The 19,667-nt window shown below is 43.3% G+C and overlaps 1 protein-coding gene across 2 annotated transcripts; it reads left to right on the top strand.

Moving 5' to 3' along the window:
- Positions 1-114: 114 nt before the first annotated feature.
- Positions 115-19,427, top strand: cep131 (centrosomal protein 131). 2 transcript variants are annotated; one of them, XM_044179598.1, is made up of 30 exons: positions 115-270; positions 1,256-1,452; positions 1,670-1,764; positions 3,474-3,585; positions 3,783-3,910; positions 4,332-4,436; positions 4,880-5,059; positions 5,161-5,278; positions 5,394-5,510; positions 6,187-6,379; positions 6,834-6,928; positions 7,039-7,161; positions 7,284-7,476; positions 7,651-7,748; positions 7,886-8,065; positions 8,200-8,391; positions 8,613-8,750; positions 8,883-9,008; positions 9,107-9,223; positions 9,520-9,549; positions 9,995-10,097; positions 10,891-11,092; positions 11,773-11,880; positions 12,780-12,897; positions 13,069-13,143; positions 13,879-14,021; positions 14,469-14,646; positions 14,896-15,092; positions 16,512-16,572; positions 16,690-19,427. In XM_044179598.1, the coding sequence occupies exons 2-30, from the start codon at positions 1,267-1,269 to the stop codon at positions 16,759-16,761; spliced, it is 3,783 nt and encodes a 1,260-aa protein (XP_044035533.1). In that variant the 5' UTR covers positions 115-270; positions 1,256-1,266; the 3' UTR covers positions 16,762-19,427. The 2 variants fall into 2 exon arrangements, with proteins under 2 accessions (XP_044035533.1, XP_044035534.1); XM_044179599.1 differs by lacking the exon at positions 9,520-9,549.
- Positions 19,428-19,667: the final 240 nt, after the last annotated feature.

Here is a 19,667-nt window from a genome sequence, read left to right as displayed (position 1 = left end):
AGCCACACAGTAGACAGACAGCTCGGCCCAGCCTATCAGATGCACGAAGAAAGAGACAATGTTCTTTTCCGCCAATCACAGGCGTCGAGAGGCGGCGGTTATCTTTGTTGTTACCACAGAGATGGTGTTACGCGTTATTTGGTTCCCAGTATTTGTCCACTGAGTCAAAGGAGTACTTTCGCTGGGTATCAGAGGACTGTGTTGGGAATTAAAACACAACCGTGAAAGCGTACTAGAGTTTATCAGCAATGGTGCAATCCAGCTTTTGAAGTAAGTAGTTAACTCTAACTTGCTTGTTCAGCAACCAACATTTTTGGGGTTGATGGGAGAAACGTTAAAGACGTTCACTGTTAACTGTTAGCTAGAAATGCTTGCTTTGACAAGACTTCATTTGAAATCCAACCTTTTTTTTTTTATGTCTCTTCAACACCAACTTATGAATGATTAGACTACAACCGTTACCGAAGCGATCATATAACAAATCAGTGTAAATGAACGTTATTGTATTATAATGACGTTACTTTGCAAAACATCCCGATTTGCATCAGCTGGGAATAATCTGTCCCAGTCAACAAGATAACGTTACCAAGGTCTACAGTTGTCGTTAGTAACGGTATAATGACTGTGTTAGCTTACTGTAACCGGGACGTTACCAATAGCTAACTAGCAAGTATTACTATGTTAAATAACGTTAGGTGACGACAGCTGTGTTTTTGGTCCAGTGCTGTTTCATACGTAACGATACCTGTCTTGTTTTTGTGATGGGAAGATTATAACGTTAGCTAACAAAACGTTACACCTGTCACAGTGTAGCAGACGTGTTAAAATGTTGTCAGGAGCAAGCATATGTTTTTAGGAGAGCTGCTTCGAAAGGTGTTAACGTTATGTTTGGACTTTAGCAATGCCAGGGTACTATAGCATCAAAGCCTCAGCAACGTTGCATTTTATTCAGTTTTACCAATTAACTAGCTTGGTTCGTAGCTAACAAGATAAACATTTAGCTGTTAAAACACATAACAACACATAATAACTATAAGTACTGTCGGTTACTCGTTTGTACTTTGATTTCAGCATATTCTCCCCGAGCTGTAGTAAAAATAGTGTGGTTTTGTTGTTGGTTACCCTGGGCGACAAAACAGTAAGGGGAAAGTGGTTGTTATTTCCTCTGTTGTTGTGGTTGTGCCTGCTGTTCCTAGGCAAATAGCATGTGTGGCCTATTATGTCTTATATTCAAGCATATTCTATTCTGTTTCAGGTTTTCAGAGGATGCATACAACACGTAGCCCTTCATCCATCCCGACAGGTGTCTCAGGAGATGCCTTGGACCTCAGCTTGTCAGGCTCCCAGCTTTCTATGTCCAAAAGACCCAGCAGTGCATCACCTGGGAAATACTTCTCTCGGTCTGTGTCGGTTTCTGTGGCTGGTGACAGCAGAGGAAAACGCAACACCCTGGTGAGTAACTGTGCACTGCCATATGTGTCCTTTTGTACTGGCAGCAGAATTCAACTGCTGATTGTTTATGAGTTATAAGATCATCTATTCAAGATGCAGGAACGAGCAAATCAGGACTGTCTTCTAGGTTGCTTGTTTCAGAGTTCTCCATGATACCAAGTGTATAATGTTTGCAGACAAATCTTATAATTCATTAACAAACCTTTTAAATCCACAGAGCGATGTCAGCTTTGGTAGCTCCCGCTCCATCAAGAACCTTAGGCGGTCCAACAGCACCACTCAGGTTAATCAGCAGGCCAACATCAGTTTAAGGTACAAACAGACACATACACACCTGCTGATGTAATTACACTGGGACTATTTCTGCTTGTAAGTAATTTACAAGTAGACCAGAAGTATTTCAGTGAGAATCGGGATCTCCTCTCATTTCTCTGGTTCAGACCTATTTTCATTTCTTATCACTGACATTGACACACTAAACTGCATATAGTACAGTATGTGCTGTTACATGTACTCTGCAGCAGATACAGCCTCAGGGAAAACTTGCTCTTAAGATTCAGTTGGATCATTAAATGACCTTTACAGTGACATACATGCTACTGAAATATTATGGCTTTGTTTTTGGAAATGACAAATAAGAACATGTGCATTTTAGATAATGTGTGTCAGACAGTCTTGAAGCATTGCTCGTGTAACCAGGAACAATCTCTGTAGTTCAGCTGGTTTGCATGGAACCTTTGCTCTTAAAACCAGAGTGCTTCTCTTCAGTGAGCAACAGCTGGCAGCCCTGAAGCTTCAGCAGTTCAGACAATGGGAATTGTGGCGCGCCAGCTCCTGCATGATAAAGAGTAGAGGGAAGCTGGTCGGCTGTTGCTAGGGTCGTGGGGTGCGGGGACTTGCTTTGTCCCAGGTTAGAGGGGGAGGGCCGGGACCTCGAGGTCAGGTTACCCCCTCCACCAGGATCCAGTGAAAGAAGAAGTGTGTGTGCATGCTCTGGTTCTATTGTCCGGCAGCTGCCGCCATCCCCCTCCCCTCACTGCTCCTGAGGATGCAGAGCAGAGGGACTTTAAATTTTAAGAAATTCTAAACACCCCCAATACCCCCTCAAAGTCAGAGTCTTTCAGGGCAGCCACTGGGTCACTCATCACCCCTCTCCCTCTCCGCTGCTTCCTCCCTTCCATCACTCTCTTGTAAAGCAAAAAGTAGAGGAATGTGCTGCCTGAATAGTGTTGTCAGATTGCTTTTCATTTGGCCAGCTGGCTTCACCCCCCCCCCGAAGACACACGCTCACTCACACGCTCATTTATATACTTACCCAGACAGTAACTCCCTGCACAGCACAGGCAGGCTGCAGCACAGATACCAGTGGAGGCCAGGCCAGACAGGAGGTCTCCCTACATCTGTGCCTCACGATGGAGGTGCTGGTGTGTAAGGCTATTTGAAAGATGACTGACAGGCCATCGGGATCAACATATGCATGCACGCATTTACATGGAATCCATGACGGAGTTCCCCCTAGCAAACGGTCAGCTGCTACATACTGAATTCCAGTACTTGGGGGGAGAAGAGAAGGGGATGAGTCCCATTTCTGCAGCTGTCATTACAACATTTAATCACAAAAGCTGCCACTAAAAGCATGTCTCGAGGTTACTGCTTTGTGTTGAGTTGTTTAATTGTGTGTTGTGCACTGCTAAGCTCCGGTTCTGTGAAAATTGAGCCCAGAATATCCCCCCACTTATCAGGACATATTTTTAATTATTTTCCTGGCTCACAGCTGCCATGTCAGCCTTTTAAAGAGTCAGTTAACCCAAATGGCAAACAAATCCATGTTTTTTCACCCTACTCTAGTGGTATCTATCCATGCAAAATAGTTTGGGTTTTAGTTTCCTAGGTTTTGAGATAACAGTCTTGATTTTTGTTGCCACCAGTGGCCATTTGGTTAATGGAAAAAAGTATAGTGCAGTATTGTTCTACATGAAACAATGGGCCTAACCTGTGGCTGGCTTGTGTGCATTTCCCAGTCAGGACCAGAGTGAGGACTACTTGGCCCTGTTTGACAGCAGCTCAGATGGACGCAAGAAACTGGCCAGCCTCAGCAAGGCCTCACCAGACAGAACCACATGGAACATCCTGGTAAATGCCATCAACCACACATATATTATCTATGCTAAGTAGCTAAAAGGCATAGCCAATATCGGAATTAAAGTTTTACTAAAGATGACCAACTTTACCAAAAGTCTTTTCTCCTTTCCAAACATTAAAAAGACAATAGTTTGTGTCAAATTTTACAGTAGTTCAGGGTGTAACAAGTGTATGTTCCCTTCTTTAAGGACGATCAGCCCAGAGCTTTCCCCCTGCACTCCAGCTCTCGCAGCACTGGCAGCGTGGACTCTCCCACCAGCCTGAAGAGAAGAGAGCCTGGCATCGCTCTGGCTGCCACTTTCACTGCCAACAACAGGTGGGCAGCACCTCTGACACATCCACACCCACAATAGTCCATGTAGAGCAGGGACAAGCCTAACATCAACATGGTGACTGACTACTTGCACTGCTGCTTTCTGGATTTCTACCTGCTTCTCATGTTTCATACCTGTTGATCATGGCAGCTGATACTGCCTTCAGGAATTCCACCCACACACAGACTTTTTCTTCCATGAAAACTGTGAAAAACAATCTGTGTGGGCTGAGTTTGTGATATGGTAAGAATTTGTGTCAAGGCATGTACAGTATCAATTACTGTAATGCCTTGAAGGAGTGTGAAGTGAAAAAAGGTGGCAGTGGCATTCTCAATACTTTACACAAATGCCAACACACAAATTTTGCCCTGTCTGTAAGTCAGAACTGTCTCCTGGAGAGTGTCTATGCCTTTTTCCCCCCAGGAGCAACAAGGGAGCTGTGGGGAATTCTGTCACCACCATCTTACACAACAACTACTCTGAGAAACCACTCACTCCTAAGAGCTCCAACCAGAAGCCGTCTTTTAAGTATGTCCTGAAATTAACATAGTTGCTTGCCTGACGTGGAGATTTTTGGAGATTTAATAGGGCTAAGCCATGAGGCTGAAAGTGGCCATAAAGAAAAAATGTTTGATATCAGTTAGTTAGTGTTGTCTGCCTATCATGCGGTTTGTTTAAAGTCATTCTTATTATACACTGGTTGTTTATGGTAAGCCCCCCCCCCATCTGATCATGTTAGAGTTATACATTATTATGATCACAATCAGAGTTGACTAAGTGCTTTTATTGGTCTTGTAATTTTATTGAATATTGTAAAATTTCAGGAAAATAGAAAAACCTATACTGAATATCAGATCAACTATCACCATCTTCAATTAAACATTTTGGCATTTGCATTCAGAAACACATCTCAGTCAAACTCTTACCTTGTGTGAGGTTTCTGAGAATTTCCAATCATATTTTTCTCTCAGCAACATCCTGAAGGCCACTGCAAACGATGAGGTGTCACTGGAGAATGGCTCCCTGACAAAGTCCCAGAAGAATTTCTCTTCAATTTCCTCCACCTCAAACAACAAATCCCCAGTATCAGCCCAGCGCGGCAGCCCTGTCCTGTCTCGAAGGAGGGAGGTCACTGAGGAGGAGGCCGAGAGGTCAGAGGGCTGCTACTACTATTTGTTTATTGTTCTACTGATGTTAATGTTCTTCTGTCAATAGTTATGTGACTCATAGCAGTTCCTTTGTGTATTTGAAGGTTTATTCAGCAGGTGAACCAGGCAGCAGTCACTATCCAGCGCTGGTACAGACGCTATGCCAAGAGACAACACACTAACCAGGCAGCACTCAAACGCATCCTTGCCAGTAAAAGAAAGGTATCCATCTGTCCCCAGGCTGCCCCACTCCTTTTATTCTCCATGGTCTTACCTGGTTTTATCTTTCTCTTCCCATTGCTACTGCATTGACACTATCTGTGTCTTTCCCTTTTAGGAGTGGGAGGAGAGAACAGAGAAGGACAGTCGCCTGGAGCAGCATCAGAAAAAGGACGAAGACAGAAAACGTATCCGCGAAGAAAAAGCTCGTCTGGCCCGCCTCGCTGCCATCCAGGTGCCCACCTCTGATTTACTTCCAGCGGTTTTAGTATTGCACATCCATAGAGTTAGAAGACTTGCGAGAGACATATTTTAAAAAGAATGGTCAAAACTGATACAGCAGAGACTGAGACAGCCTGACTTTAAGTCCTTACTTTGTGTCAAGCTCCAAAAACATTGGATCCTATGCTACCCATAATGCAACTCAGAAGCATCTTTTATTAGACACATCTTTGAAATCATATCCCCATGTTACAAAGGCTTTCTTTTAAATAATTCTATTCTCCAAGTCGCGATTCTCCGGTGGCAATCCGTCCAATAGCTGCTGAGACTTTGGACTGAAGTAAAAAGACCAACAGACAAGCATCACCATCTGTAGAGCCACACTGCTAGCAGGACCAAAACACTGACAACTCCTGTCAGGCTCAAACTCAACTCAATGCAGATGCTGAGTAGATACCAGAGCTAAGACAGTTAACTGTTACACAGTGACCTACACTTGGAACCAAATCTACTTTATTAGATCATGCACTTGAAACTGTTATGTATATTTTATGACCCTCACCCATTGACATGTAGCACAAGTTATATCTTGATTCAAACATTTGAATCAAGCCTCTTTGTGGATGCTTTCCCAGGATTTTGATGGTTTACAACATTGTCCTTTGTCTCCCTCTGGTGGTGTGTTACAGGAGCTGCAGCAGAAAAGAGTCCAGCAGGTTGCAGAAGCACAGCATGTACCTGAAGTGGAGCTGGAAAACATGAGACAGACTGGTGTGGTTGGACGCAAGAAGCCGCCCAAGATTTCTCTGATCAACAGAAGTCCAGCCTCACCGAGCAACAACAGCCCGATGTCACCCACAGACGTCAAAGCTAAGAACACAGGTCTGTATGTCTCTGCTCTGGGTTCTTTTAACTTCAGATACAACATCATTCATTTGCAATCGTCCATGTTATAAGATGAGATGGGTTATATTAATTGATTCCCTTTTCCTGTCTGGAAAATAAAGAAAATTATGGAAAGTGATTTATTTAATGATTTCTGGACATGAAAAGTCTGGGAATCACACAAAACCACTGTGTAAATTACTTCCGGTGCACATATAAACATACACTGTTGAAAAAATTGTCCTTATAGTTCTTGTGCTATTTTGTTGCATAGAATAGCTGTGGTATTATACACTGAAACTAAGGGCACTGATACTGGCCAGCACAAGCCATATTGAACACCACATCATCTTTATATCCTCTTATGGTTGCCAAAGAACATGTATTTTGAACATGGATAATGTAATAGGATCGTGTAATAAGTGTATTGATTAGTTATGTGTTTCCACAGACTCCAATTTGAATGTTGTGGCTGACTTGGGTGAGCTGAGCTTCAGAGCCATTTCCCCAGCTTTGTCCAATCACAGAGGCTCTCAGTGTTCCCAGGTAAATAACTCTGTACATTCACAGCTTAGCTCTCCACTTAATTCATTCTCTGTCTCTCCCTATCTTCTGATATTTAACAAATCATCTCTGTTTTTCCCTTGTGGGATCAGGAGGACCGAGCAGAGGAACACATTTGCCTGGAACAGCAGCATCAGGAGAACGACAGGAAATTGATTCGTAAAGAGAAAGCTCGTCTGGCCCGCCTCGCTGCCACGCAGGTCAACACATCGGATGTACGTACTTTGTTGTAAACCCTAATTCAGGGTTAAAGTAATGTTTTTAAGATAATCATCCAATCACATCTCACTGAGTTGGGTTCACAACTCTAAAGTCTCCATCTGGTGGTGTGTTACAGGAGTTGCAGCAGAAAAGAGCCCAGCGGGTTGCAGAGGCACAGCATGTAGCTGAGGAGGAGCTGGAAAACATGAGACAGACTGGTGTGGTTGGACGCAAGAAGCCGCCCAAGATTTCTCTGATCAACAGAAGTCCAGCCTCATTGAGCAACAACAGCCCGATGTCACCCACAGATGTGAAAGCTAAAAACACAGGTGTGTAAGTCTCTGTAGCACTATATGATGAAGCTGCAGTGTGAGCCTTATTGAACACCAAAAACATCTTCATATCCAGTTATGGTTGCTAAAAAAACGTGGCATTTTTAACAATGGAAAATAGAGTACGTGAGAGAACCCTGTAATAACTGTACCGGTTAAATGTTTCCACAGACTCCAATTTGAATATTGTGGCTGAGTTAGTTGAGCTCTCCAGCTTCAGAGCTGTTTCCCCAGCTTTGTCCAATTGCAGAGGTTCCCAGTATTCCCAGGTAAATAATTGAAAACTTTCAGCTGCACTTTAATGATAAAAATGACTTATCGGTAATCCATCTGCCAGTGCAAAATGTGCCAGTACAGCAGTTCTTCTGTTTGGTCCCATTATAAGCATGTTATCTCCGTGCTCCAGGAGATCCTGCAGAGGTCGGTGAGTGTGGAGGACCAGCGGCAGGGAGCTTTGTCCAGCAGAGCTCAGTCTAAAACCACCCTCAACGAGCTGCTGGACACCCTGAAGCTGTTAGAGGAGGAGCCAGAGAGGCTGTCGGAGCCAAAATGCTACCACAAAGAGAAATATGCCTGGATAGATGAGGTGAGACTTCCTCAATGCAACATGGCATGTTTATCACCTGGAGTATTAGTTTCCTAGTCATGCAGTGCTTATCTTCAGTCAGAGTGGACTTCTTCCATGACTCTAATCTGCATCTCCACTGTGTCTCGTTAAAGGACGGAGATTCCAACTCTCTGACCACTGACAACCTGGAGCGTCACGGCCAGCTGAGCCACCACCCTGCACTGCCAGATGGGGGCGCCCTGCTCTCTGAGGCCAAGCTGCAGAGCATCATGAGCTTCCTGGATGAGATGGAGAAGTCTGAACAGGAGAGACCACGTTCGGTTACTTCAGGGTCACACAGAGAGGTCAGGGTCTGAAGTTTGCTTCTGGAACCACCTCTGAAGCACTATTGTCATGATGTGTACTGATTTCATTACTGACACTACTTTTTATTTCATTGTCAGTCAGTGTTTTATGATTCAGTCAAGCCAAATCTGTCCATTTTCAGATTATATTAATTCTGGTGTTAATAACAAAATGCAAAAAAAGGTGATGTGTTTGTTGAATGGTTCCTGTGTGTTCTCAGGCTGTGTTGTCAGAGGAAGAGCTGGTTGGTGTCGAGCAGGCGTCGGCCACTGCTGCCGAAGTCACCGGCTCCATGATGAGAATCAAGCTGGAGCTGGAGGAGAAGAAACGCACCGTCAACATGCTGCAGGCCGCACTGGTGGGGGAAATGCAACCACATTATAGTACATTTTAATGTAGAGAAAAGTTTTTTGTCCTGTTAGCTGCTGTAGATGACAACAGCTAGAGCTCAGGTGTGTGTATCTTCTTTATCTCCTCTTCTGTCCATCAGGCCCAGCAGAGGGAGCTGACGATGAGACATGTGAAGGAGACCGAGAAGGAGCTGAACAGAAACTTCCAGCTCCAGAAGGAACAATATGAAGCCACCATCCAGAGACACCTCACATTCATTGATCAGGTAGGTATACATACACAATCTAATCCCACCTGCGTCAGCTTTTCTCACGTTGTTTCTATCTTCCCTTGTGGTCTAAAATATGGTCCGTCTTTCTTCAGCTGATCAATGATAAAAAGGCTTTGAGTGAGCGCTGTGAAGGAGTGGTGGGAGAACTGAAGCAGGTGGACCAAAAGTACACCAAGAAGATTGCACAAATGCAAGAGCAACATGAAATGGTGAGATGACCAAGATTTTCCCACCAGCTGAAAGCTGAAAAGTCACAATAATTATTTAATATTTCCGTGAAAATGTAAGAATTGGCATGTGCACTGCTAAGTTTTTCACTGCAAATACCTTCTGCTTCTCTGCTTCTGCTTTGCATCTTGTTTGATCATTGCGCGTTACTTGCTTTCTTGCAGTGCTGCTTTTATTTAACTGTCTTTTCTCTGTTTCTCCCGCTCTTCTTCTTCTTCTTCTTCTTCTTCACTTTTCTTTCTGTCTGTCTGTATATCTGTTTCTTCCTGGCTTTTAGGTGTGGCAAATTCTGGGTCCCTTGTGCGAGGTAACTTTTTTTTTTCCTCTAACCCGGTCATCCTTGGCACGATCATCTCTCTCATTCTACCATTCCTTTTTCCTTTCATTTGTCTGTACCTCACAACTTCTGTTGGACAGTCTGTCTGCATGTGAGTCTCCTCAGTCTTTTCTCATTTTTCTCTAGATTTAGATGTAAGGCTTACATTGCTATTATTAAGTTGTCTTGCCCAGAATTAATTTGACCTCTCGTCTTCCTCTTATTACCTGTGTGGTGTTTTAAAATGTACTATTTGATCTTGTAACATGCACACAACTTGAATTCGTCACCATGTAAAAACTGAACCTGGGACCTACAGAGTAACTCTGTTGCTTTAAATAAGACAAATACCCTGCTGCTTATGTATCAGTGGTCCTGTGACACCAAGCCACCACCATAATTTACCCTATTCCCTCCTCCTCTCCTCCCTCCACAGGAAATCAAGAAGTTAAAAGAGCTAATGAGTGCCACAGAGAAGATCCGCCGGGAGAAATGGATTGATGAGAAAACCAAGAAGATTAAAGAGATCACTGTCAAAGGTACTGGAAACAGCCTCGGCTCGGAGCGGAAATCTGAGATTAAAGCTCTATAACTTAATAGACTGTACTCTTCTGTTTTTACACATGATAGTCAGTAAACAGGGGAGTAATACTGCAAATGTTATAGGAGTGCAACGCTGAATCGGTGGAGTACTCTTTTAATCAAAGTTTTCTTACATTGATCTCAGAGGACACAGATGGAAAAGATGTCAGCTTTGATTACTGCTCTATAACAAGTCTTTGGATGTTTCAGCTGACATGACTTCAGCTTCTTTTCAGTGTTCATATTGGGCCTGCAATACCTCTGACCTTCCAGCACCTGGTAGCTTAACATGCCATCAAACTCAAAGATGCACGCTGCATTGTATCTATCTGTATGGAAGTGTTGTTTATATGGACACTGGATTAATAAATTAATTAAGTATTGTAAGTTTATCAATTATACTGTATCTAGGTGCTGATTTTTACATTTTATGGCTTGTTAAGGGCCGCATGAACAAAGAGGTACAGTTCTGTTTCCAGAAACTTACCATGTTGTTCCACTATTTCCTGCCTATGATGAGCTGATTCCATGAAAAGTCACAGTCAGTTGTCAGCCAGTGCTGATGAGGTGTTTGTACAGTCACAGGGCTTGAGAACCCAGAATTGTTTGTATGTCTTTACTTAGTGAGTGCTTAGGTATATTTACTTCTGTTTTCACTGATATTTAAACCTAAAATAAACCTGCTTTATCCATTTTGCAGGCTCTGACTAGCCACAGAACATGAACTGTTTTCTGTTCCTTCTCCCTCAGGTCTTGAGCCAGAGATCCAGAAGCTGATTTCTAAGCACAAACAGGAGCTGAAGAAGCTGCGTACGCTCCACGAGGCGGAGCTGCTGCAGGCGGACGACCGGGCGGCCCAGCGCTACGTTCGCCAGTGTGAGGAGCTCCGCCAACAGCTGGAGAAGGAGAAGGAGGAGCAGTGTCAGAGAGAGAGGGAACTAGCCAAACAGAGGTAGGCATGTCACATCATCAGCACATATCATATACTACTATACCATGCTTTCTATATTTTTCTATATACTAGTTTACATTCTTTGATAATTGTATATTTCATAGACACTATAAATATGCAATCACTGCATACAAGAAATGCACCAATAAACATTGTAGATGGCAGCTTACAATTGGCTGTAAGAGTGAAATCTTAAAAACATCCAACCTCATACTCAGCTACTGGAAGCTGAAAGAAATAAGGAAAAAACTAAACAGACAGCAGCTTCAAAGTAAACGTCTTACAAACCGAGCAGCCTGCGTGGAGCTTAATGTATTAAAACTTGAGAGAGAGATGGCCTTCAGTCTTAACAGTTTATTCAACATGCTCTTCATGACTATTTTTGGAAGCAGTGAAATCGTGCTGCCTGTACTGCAAGGCAAGAGAGGCAGAGCGACACACAGAGACAACAACAGATTTTAACTTTATTTGCATTCGTGGTACACGGGGAATGATTTTGTTCCATTTGCAGAAACACACTGGTAGAGTTATTGAGTCTATCAGAGTAAAGGCTGTTTCATTAATTAGTCACATGTTTGTGTGCTCTACCAGTGTGTAATAATTATACATTGTCTTTGTTAATTTTAGCAGCCTGTGTACAGTCACATTCAGGTGTGTCTTTTTGATTATATGTGTGTCAGATATGAGAAGCAGCTGCAGGAGGAGGAGCTGTCCCTGCAGCAGCAGAGGAGGCGTCTCTACAAGGAGGTGGCTGATGAGAAAGAGAGGCTGGCTCAGCTGGCTGCAAGGTAAGGTCAAAGGTCACCTGTTTGTCTCTTTCCGCAGTGAAAATCTGAAGACGTAAACCAGAGTCATTTATCATACAAGAGACATCCCCAGAAACTACTGTGGTGCACAATGTTCCAGTAGTTGGTCATCACATAGCCTCCAGAATAAGAAGCTGAGTCAGTGGAAAATCAAGGAAAATCTTCTGGGTGTTCAGTCCAGCGTTAATGGTCAGGTTCCAGGCTAGTTTGGTAATGCTGGCAGACAGTTGAGAAGCAACCTTGACGATTATTTGTACTGGAGTAGCTTCCAGGTTAGAGATGTTTGTTACAGAGTAGAGCAACTGTTCTTTTATTCCCCACCATCCTGCTCCTGAGTGTTTGTGCTTGAAAATCTGTCTCCCCTACAATCCTGCAGGGAATATAAAACACATGTAGCCCTTATATATTTTTTTTCCTAAATAAATGCTATTCCAGCTGCTTAGCTGTCAAACAAGTTACCTTTAGAAGATAGAGGACTGAAATAAGCTCTTTTAAATGCCATTAAATGTAACAAAAACAGCATGAGGCTGTGAAATGATATGACATTATGAATGTTATGTACGCATTTTGATGCATACTGTTTATTGGAACACAATACATTTTACATGCATGGTTAAATCCCTATAATAGCATCCTTTCGTATTCTTTGTGTGAATTTCATCCCACATTGATGACGCTGACTGCTTGTTCCTGTAAATAGTAAATAGAGAAGACTAAATGTACCTGCAACATTATTGTTGGCCTCTATAGGATCCCTTTCCAATTGCAGCTTTGGTGTTGCTCAAAAATCCTGGATGAATCAACTGTATTTTTATAGATGCAGTATATAGGGATTATTGTGGTTCTCCTTTTCAAGGCTCTTCTTTGTGTTTGTCTCGCAGGCAGCGCGCTGAGCTGGAGGATCTGCGGAGGCAGCTGGAGGAGAACAGCTCTCTGGCTGGACGAGCCCTCAGAGAGGAGCTGGACAAGACCAGAGAGGAGCAGGAGAGGAGACACCAGGTGATGAGTATAAACAGTGCAGAATAACATCAGTGTCATTAACTTCAGACTTCAACAGAATCTGTTACAGAGGTTTGTCTAGTATCTGCACCTGTATCGGTGTCCATCAGAAAAATCTAAGGCAGTTAGCAGGACTGCAGCAAAATAACTGAGTGTTGTTTGTGTAACTAGGTGGAGTTGAAGGCATTACAAGAACGTTTGGACATCGAAAAGCAGACCTGGGAAGAAAACTACAAGAAAAAAGAGGTTTGTTGACATGCTGGCATGAGTCTATGCAGCCAGTCTACGATTTTTTGTGCTGTATCTAATCTCCTTCTTTTGTTCACAGTGAAGTGTAACAAACCTCTGAATACCCTGTAAATATAAATATTGTGCTCATTGGGACTTGTAGGCATCTGGATCACCCGCTCATTCTTGTTTGTAGTCAAATGTAAGATTTCTAGTGTTCCTAATGCAGCTGGTTCAAATACAAGAGGTGAAACTTAACTATCAGTGTAAAAAGAACAGCAGCTGAGCTTTTCTGCTAAAATTGGTCTTTTTCCATTTTATGTAGTGACATATGCAGGTGACAGATTTCCAGAACCTCTAGAGTGCAGCAAAGTGAGACTCTCTACTTAAATGTCATTTGGATGAAACCCTCAGGTTGTAGATTATATGTAATGAGAAAGAACAGAGTCAGTGAGTCAGGAGTTGTTAGGAAAACATGAACACGTCAGTGATCCAGGCAGGAACTTCCACTGTGGAGATGTTGTGAATAAGTTAAGAATTAACCAATAAAGATGAAATGATGCATGAATCTGTACCTGGGGGTGTTATATTACCTTTTTATGTGTATTTGTGTGTGTGTGTGTGTTGTGTGTGTGTGTGTGTGTGTGTGTGTGTGTGTGTGTGTGTGTGTGTGTGTGTGTGTGTGTGTGTGTGTGTCTGTATGAGGTTAGAAAGCAGCCAGGACAGACAGCATCTGTGTTTGTGTGTCCACAGGAAGTTTGGCTGCTGAGCCGCGAGCGCGAGCTCAAAGAAGAACTGCGCCGAGAGCGCGACAAAGAGATCGAGCTCGCCATCTGGACGCTGGAGGAGGAGACCAGCAAGGACAAAGAGGAGTGTGAGAGGGCAGCTGACAACAGGTGTGTGTGTGTGTGTGTGTGTGTGTGTGTGTGTGTGTCGATTGACAGCACAGTTACACCCAGTTCTAATGTTTTCCCTTTGACACTATGTAATGAGGAGAACGTGGCCCCCAGTTTACACATACACTGTGGACTAGTTACAAATCTTTTTTGGGTTCCCAATAAAAATGTTGATATGAACATGATCTAAATCTGACTCGGATATGTCCTAAATAGTTTTTTGAAAATTTGGGGGTGCTCCTCACTGTCGCAGACGTCCATAACAGTTTTTGTTGTTGACTTGCATCCTCTGTTCAGCACCTGAAAATATTTTTTGGATGTGCACATTGTTCCCTTTTACTTTTGCAAATCCTAGTTGTTGCACAATTTATCTCCTGTGTAAACAACAGCTTCACCAAATGTTACAAAAGCTTGAATCAAAACCAACCACCAATTCACTGTTCTCAGGGTGAAGCGTGTGAGGGAAAAATACGAGGCTGAGCTGAGGGAGCTGGAGCGCTCTGAGAGGGCAGCTGTGGAGAAACAACAAGAGTTGAGGAAGCAGCAGATGGAGACGGAGGGAGAACTGATTAGACTACAAGCCGTACTCAGACAGAAAGAACAGGAGACTGAAGACATCACACAGGTAAGGAGCAACTCCCTGTCATTCAGTCATTTCTAAAACCCTCGAGTCCCATGTTCTTTCATCTTTCTTCTGAAGTCCTCAAATTATACTTCTTACCATTCTGTTACTCTTCTCCTCTGTATACCAGCAAATAGCAAGTCATCACAGGATTTTTTAAAATTTTAACCGCATATGAGATGAATACAATACAATACAAACAAATCTTCAGATAGATTCCATTTGAATTTCCATTTGAATTTGTCTGTTCAGACCAGGGACAAGCTGGTGGATGAGCGCCGCAGTCTGGCGGAGGTGATAAGGCAGGAGTTTGCAGACCGGCTGGTGATGACGGAGGAGGAGAACCGCAGGATGAAAGTGGAGGTGTCAGAAGTTCGCGCAAGGCTACGTCTGGAGGTGGAGAAGGTCACCAGGGAGAAGGAAGAGGAATTGGCTGAAGTCCACCAACGGTAATGAAGAAGGGACAGAGTGATTAATGATAAGATGATCAGAATAACACTGTGGCTTTAATAATTAATGTTGTTCCTTTCGTCCGTGCATCCACACAGTTTTCACCCCCTAATAACTGAACTTGAAAACACTAATTTGAAAGATTAAGTGAAAAGTAAAAATGTGACATTTATGTTACTTTAATTGTAATTGGAGACATGGCACGCTTATCCTCATACTAATGGTTCAAGTGAAATGGCAAATAAACCTGGGGAGAGTCGGCAGCCCTGCCTAGTGCCTCTGTGTAAGATAAAATCTGATGAACTGAGGTGACCAACTGCCATCTCCGGAAGTTACAGAAACCAAACTCCACAAAACTATCTGTAAATCACCATCGCCAGACAGTCAAAAGACCTTTGTGTGTCTAAGGAAAGACTGTCCAGGATTTAGGTCAGCGGCAGTATCCAAACAGTACAACAAGTATTGTTGGAGGCCAAATGGCTCCTTACAGTCTGTTCTGTTCAAGGTGTAAAAAGGAATGTTGGCACATAATTTAAACCTGAAGTTTAAATTTATAAAAGGTGGAAACTCAAGCACTCCACTGGGTGTCTGCCATTTACTAAAAGAAGAGAAATACGAGTAGAATGGAGGGTTGGAGTAATCCAGAAGATGACCTGATTAATGTTAACATGGAATTGGCTTTTCTAGCTCCGAGGGAGTAGATTATGACATCTACACTAGATGGCCAAAAGTGATGTGAAACCATATGTGATGTTAAACATCTCATTCCAAAACCATTGGCATTAATATGCTTCAATGGAAAGGCTCCAATCTTCTGTGAAATCTTTCCACCAGATTTTGGAACCTGGTTGTTGGGATTTGCAGTGGAACCACTGAGCTCTGTGGCACAGGGGAATAAGACATATCAGGCTTTGGATACACACACAGTGCTTGTTAGTTGGATACATTCATTGTTGGTCTTGGTCTTTTCATGGGATTTGTGGACTGGGGTGTCCACATACTTTTGGCCATATATTATACACGCTCATCATTATGTCTTGTATAAAGTAGAACGACCAAACAGTTAAGAAAATGTTTGAGTTAAAATGAAGAGTCACAATTTGTACCTTGTGTTTTTGTTTTTTGGGGGTTTTTTTTGCTACCTTAGCTCTCCAACAAAGCAACTAATATGAAAACACAACACAGAGGCCCGTACTCTTGAAAACCAAAGCCAAAATCAGTTCATTTGACCAAACGTGTTTCAGCTCCTGTGGTTGTTCAGAACCATGTTGTTGACAGTCAATCATTGTTGGAGCAAGTATTCAATTGCTGCTTGGTGTTTTCAGATAGGTAGTGAAAACAACAAATCAAAATCTCGCTTTTTTTTTTCAGCGAAGAAGTGGGCCATAATTAACGTCCTGTTTTCTGTGATTTGCCAGAGTGAAGTCGGCCATCTTGAAGAAGGAAGAAACTGTCAATCATCTCCGGAAGCAGCATGAGGTGAGAGGCATGATGAAGCACAGGTAGCGTCTTTCTGTCAGAGCGTGATTAATAAGAAAACACAGTTGGGGAGAGATGATTGACAGCGTGTATGAATATCGCCCTCTCCTCTGATAGGCTGCCCTGAAGAGGGCGGATCACCTGGAGGCCCTGTGGGAACAGCAGAGGAAGCAGCTGCTGGAGAAGTGACTGACAGGAATGTCTGGTTTTATCCGTCTGGACCTCTCCTCTCCGCCCTCCATCTTCCTCCTCTCCTCCTGCTCTGGGCTCTATCCATTGTGTCGCTCAAGCGCTGATTTTTCCCCCCTTGGATGTTGTTCCTGCCAGCAAGACTGAACCTGTGGAACTTCAGAGGGTTGAACAAGTGACTGAACCTTGTCCTACCTCATTTGAAAAATACAAAATGGTGATGCACTGGGCCTCACTCTATAGCCCCATAGCCCCCCCGCCCCCCCGCCCCAGGCATGAAGGAGCATGTTGTGTTGGAACTTCCCTAATTTACATGCTATAGACCAGGTGGCACCAGATGAAAAGACTACGGATGGACTTTCCATTCTTCTTCTTCTTCCCTTTCCAGAGGAGGATTGCTGCCGTTTCTTATGACTGTACCCCCCTCCTCCCTCCCTCTGCAGTCTGTGGGAGCAGGAATGCCTCCATGTTCCCCACAGAGCTGCCACAGAACAGTTCCAGATGTTTCTGAAACCAGGCCAGGCCTGCGCTCGAATAAAGTGGGAGATGAGAAGGTGGGGGGAGTTGCTCTTTGTGGAGGACCCCGTACAACCAAGGACTCATCGGTCAGCATCAGAGCTACAGCATGAGCTTCTGTCTGTACCAAGTCAAGCTCCCGGTGCCCCCTTTTATCTGTTGAGTCATGTGTTTTGTCCCAGTGCCCCCTCGAGGGGAGTGCTAATTACAGGATCTATAACCGCTCCCTCGCTACAGCCCTGCATCCAGCTCTGAACAGTTTGTGTGTGTCTTAAACCAAAATTTGGATTTAACAAAGAAGTTAGAAGTAATGTACTAACACTGGTTACAGACTAAAGAGTAGAAGAGTGCATGTAGAATGTTGCAAGAAAGAGCGATAGGATGTGTAGGCAACTTTTAGTGAAGAAAAGTGGGATGTCTGATGATATGTTTGAGGTAAAAGACAGCCGATTGTAGAGTGGCTTTGAAAGTTTCTGAATGTGAGGAAGAAAGAAGAGGATGGGGGGTGTAGGGAAGAAGGAATGCGCATAGAAAATGTTTATAGGATTAGGAAAGCAGAGTTGGGTGGTAGGAGGGTTTGAAGGGGCACGAGGCGTGTGACCAGAGTTATTTTAAAAGCCATATAGTTTTGCCCGGCCTGATTCAGAGGCTGCACTGTGACAAAACGCATCAAACGCAACAGGGATAGGAGCCTGGAGTCCCTCACATATGTAAACTATCTGTGTTTGGATACTCCAGCTCTGTTTTGTAATTCTCTCAGGAGCCACCACCTCTCAGCACTTGCAAATTTGTATTCAATTGATTTTTTTTTTCTCTCAAATGTTCCTGCTTCTTTCCTAATTTCTCAACGATTGAAGATAGTTCGAAGCCCCTCTCACAGACACAAAAAGTCTTTGTGGATAAGATTTCGGTAAGAACGGTACATAGCATGAGTTAGTGAGGGGTGTGGGCCTGTAACAAGAGTTTGTGCTGCAGAGAGAAACTCTAAACCTGGACGTAAAGCCTGTTATTTAGGTGCAACATGATGTGAAAGACCACACTGATGTGATTGTAAAGGCCCCACAGCCTCCAAATTAGACTTCATATCAGAAAATATTTATTCTGTTTCTCTTTTCTTTATTTATTTTCCAATTTAGCACTCTTACACGACCTTTGTAGTGTTATTGGTCCACAGAAAGGTCAAAGATTTGAAGTAATTTTTCTCAAAGCTAGTCAACAAGTCAAGTGTTTTTCATTCCTTGCAAGAACACTAAACAGTTACTTGGCAGAACTGATAACTGCCGTGGTAAAGCGTTATACCTATGCCATTTTTAGATGGTTTAAATACAGTATGTCAGGTTTTTCTGACATGGAAGTTGTCCGAGCCACAATGTAAAGGGTTCATATGAAGTGTAATGTAGTGGAAGGGTAGGGGTTAACAGCGCAGCTTTATGGGTAATGCAGTTTCTGACCTCAGAGGCATTTTGTCAGAGTGACTGTCACATCAGCCAGCTTGCTAACCAATAAACCAAATATTGAAAACAATTCCGACCCTCAATATATAACACAAATAAGATCGAGTCTAGATTGGACTATCTAAGACAGAAGTGGCTGATATGTGTCACATGTCACTGTGGGTTTCACGGTCACTAACTGAGATTCACTTTGAGTCATGAGGACTTTGGTGTGGAGGCCTGAAGGCCTTGAAGCGCCGCAGTCTGCTCGCAGCCTCTCGCTGCTCCGCTGCTGTTGGCACAGTAGACGGGGCTGTTGGCCTCGAACCCGGGAGGGTGGCGGTGTGAGTTGGCATTCCTCGCGCATGCCCGTCCTACAAGTACCAATGAGCCTTGCCTTTGTGTGTTTGTGTGCCACCATTCCTCCCATTTTAACCTGAGATGACCCTTGTGGTGTCAGATACGGTTCCCTCGTTTTGTTATTTTTCCACTTGTGATTTTGGATACAAACCATTCCAGCTGTCATCGGTTATTGTTTTGATTTCCATTTCTCCATGTATAACCCTCTGTGCCCGAACATGTAGTTTTTGAACACACTGTTTTCTTATCTTTTAGTCTAGTTTTTAATGTTATTCATGCTGATGGTTCGAAAACTGTGAAGAAAGATAGTTACTGATCTATCAGCAAAAAGAGAATAAAAAGACTGTTTGGAAGACACACTGTTTCTCGTTTCTGTTCACTGTGGGAAAACAGACAATTGTTTGCTTGTTTCTGTCCCCCGCCCTCCCATCATCCCTCGCTCTGTCAGACCATAACTCATGGGTTTGGAGACGAAGTGTCTTCAATCACATCTAGTCAATTCTCTGGAATCCAAATTATGAGCCAAAATAGCTGAAATGATTTATTGACAGTATTTCCAAAGTGTTTAGATGCATAGTTTAATTCATGAAATATCTG

The sequence above is a fragment of the Siniperca chuatsi genome, linkage group LG20 (genome assembly GCF_020085105.1).
Source record: "Siniperca chuatsi isolate FFG_IHB_CAS linkage group LG20, ASM2008510v1, whole genome shotgun sequence".
Lineage (NCBI taxonomy): Eukaryota > Metazoa > Chordata > Actinopteri > Centrarchiformes > Sinipercidae > Siniperca > Siniperca chuatsi.
The sequence above is the reverse complement of the archived record's forward strand: the minus strand, read 5'-3'. Positions and strand labels throughout refer to the sequence as shown.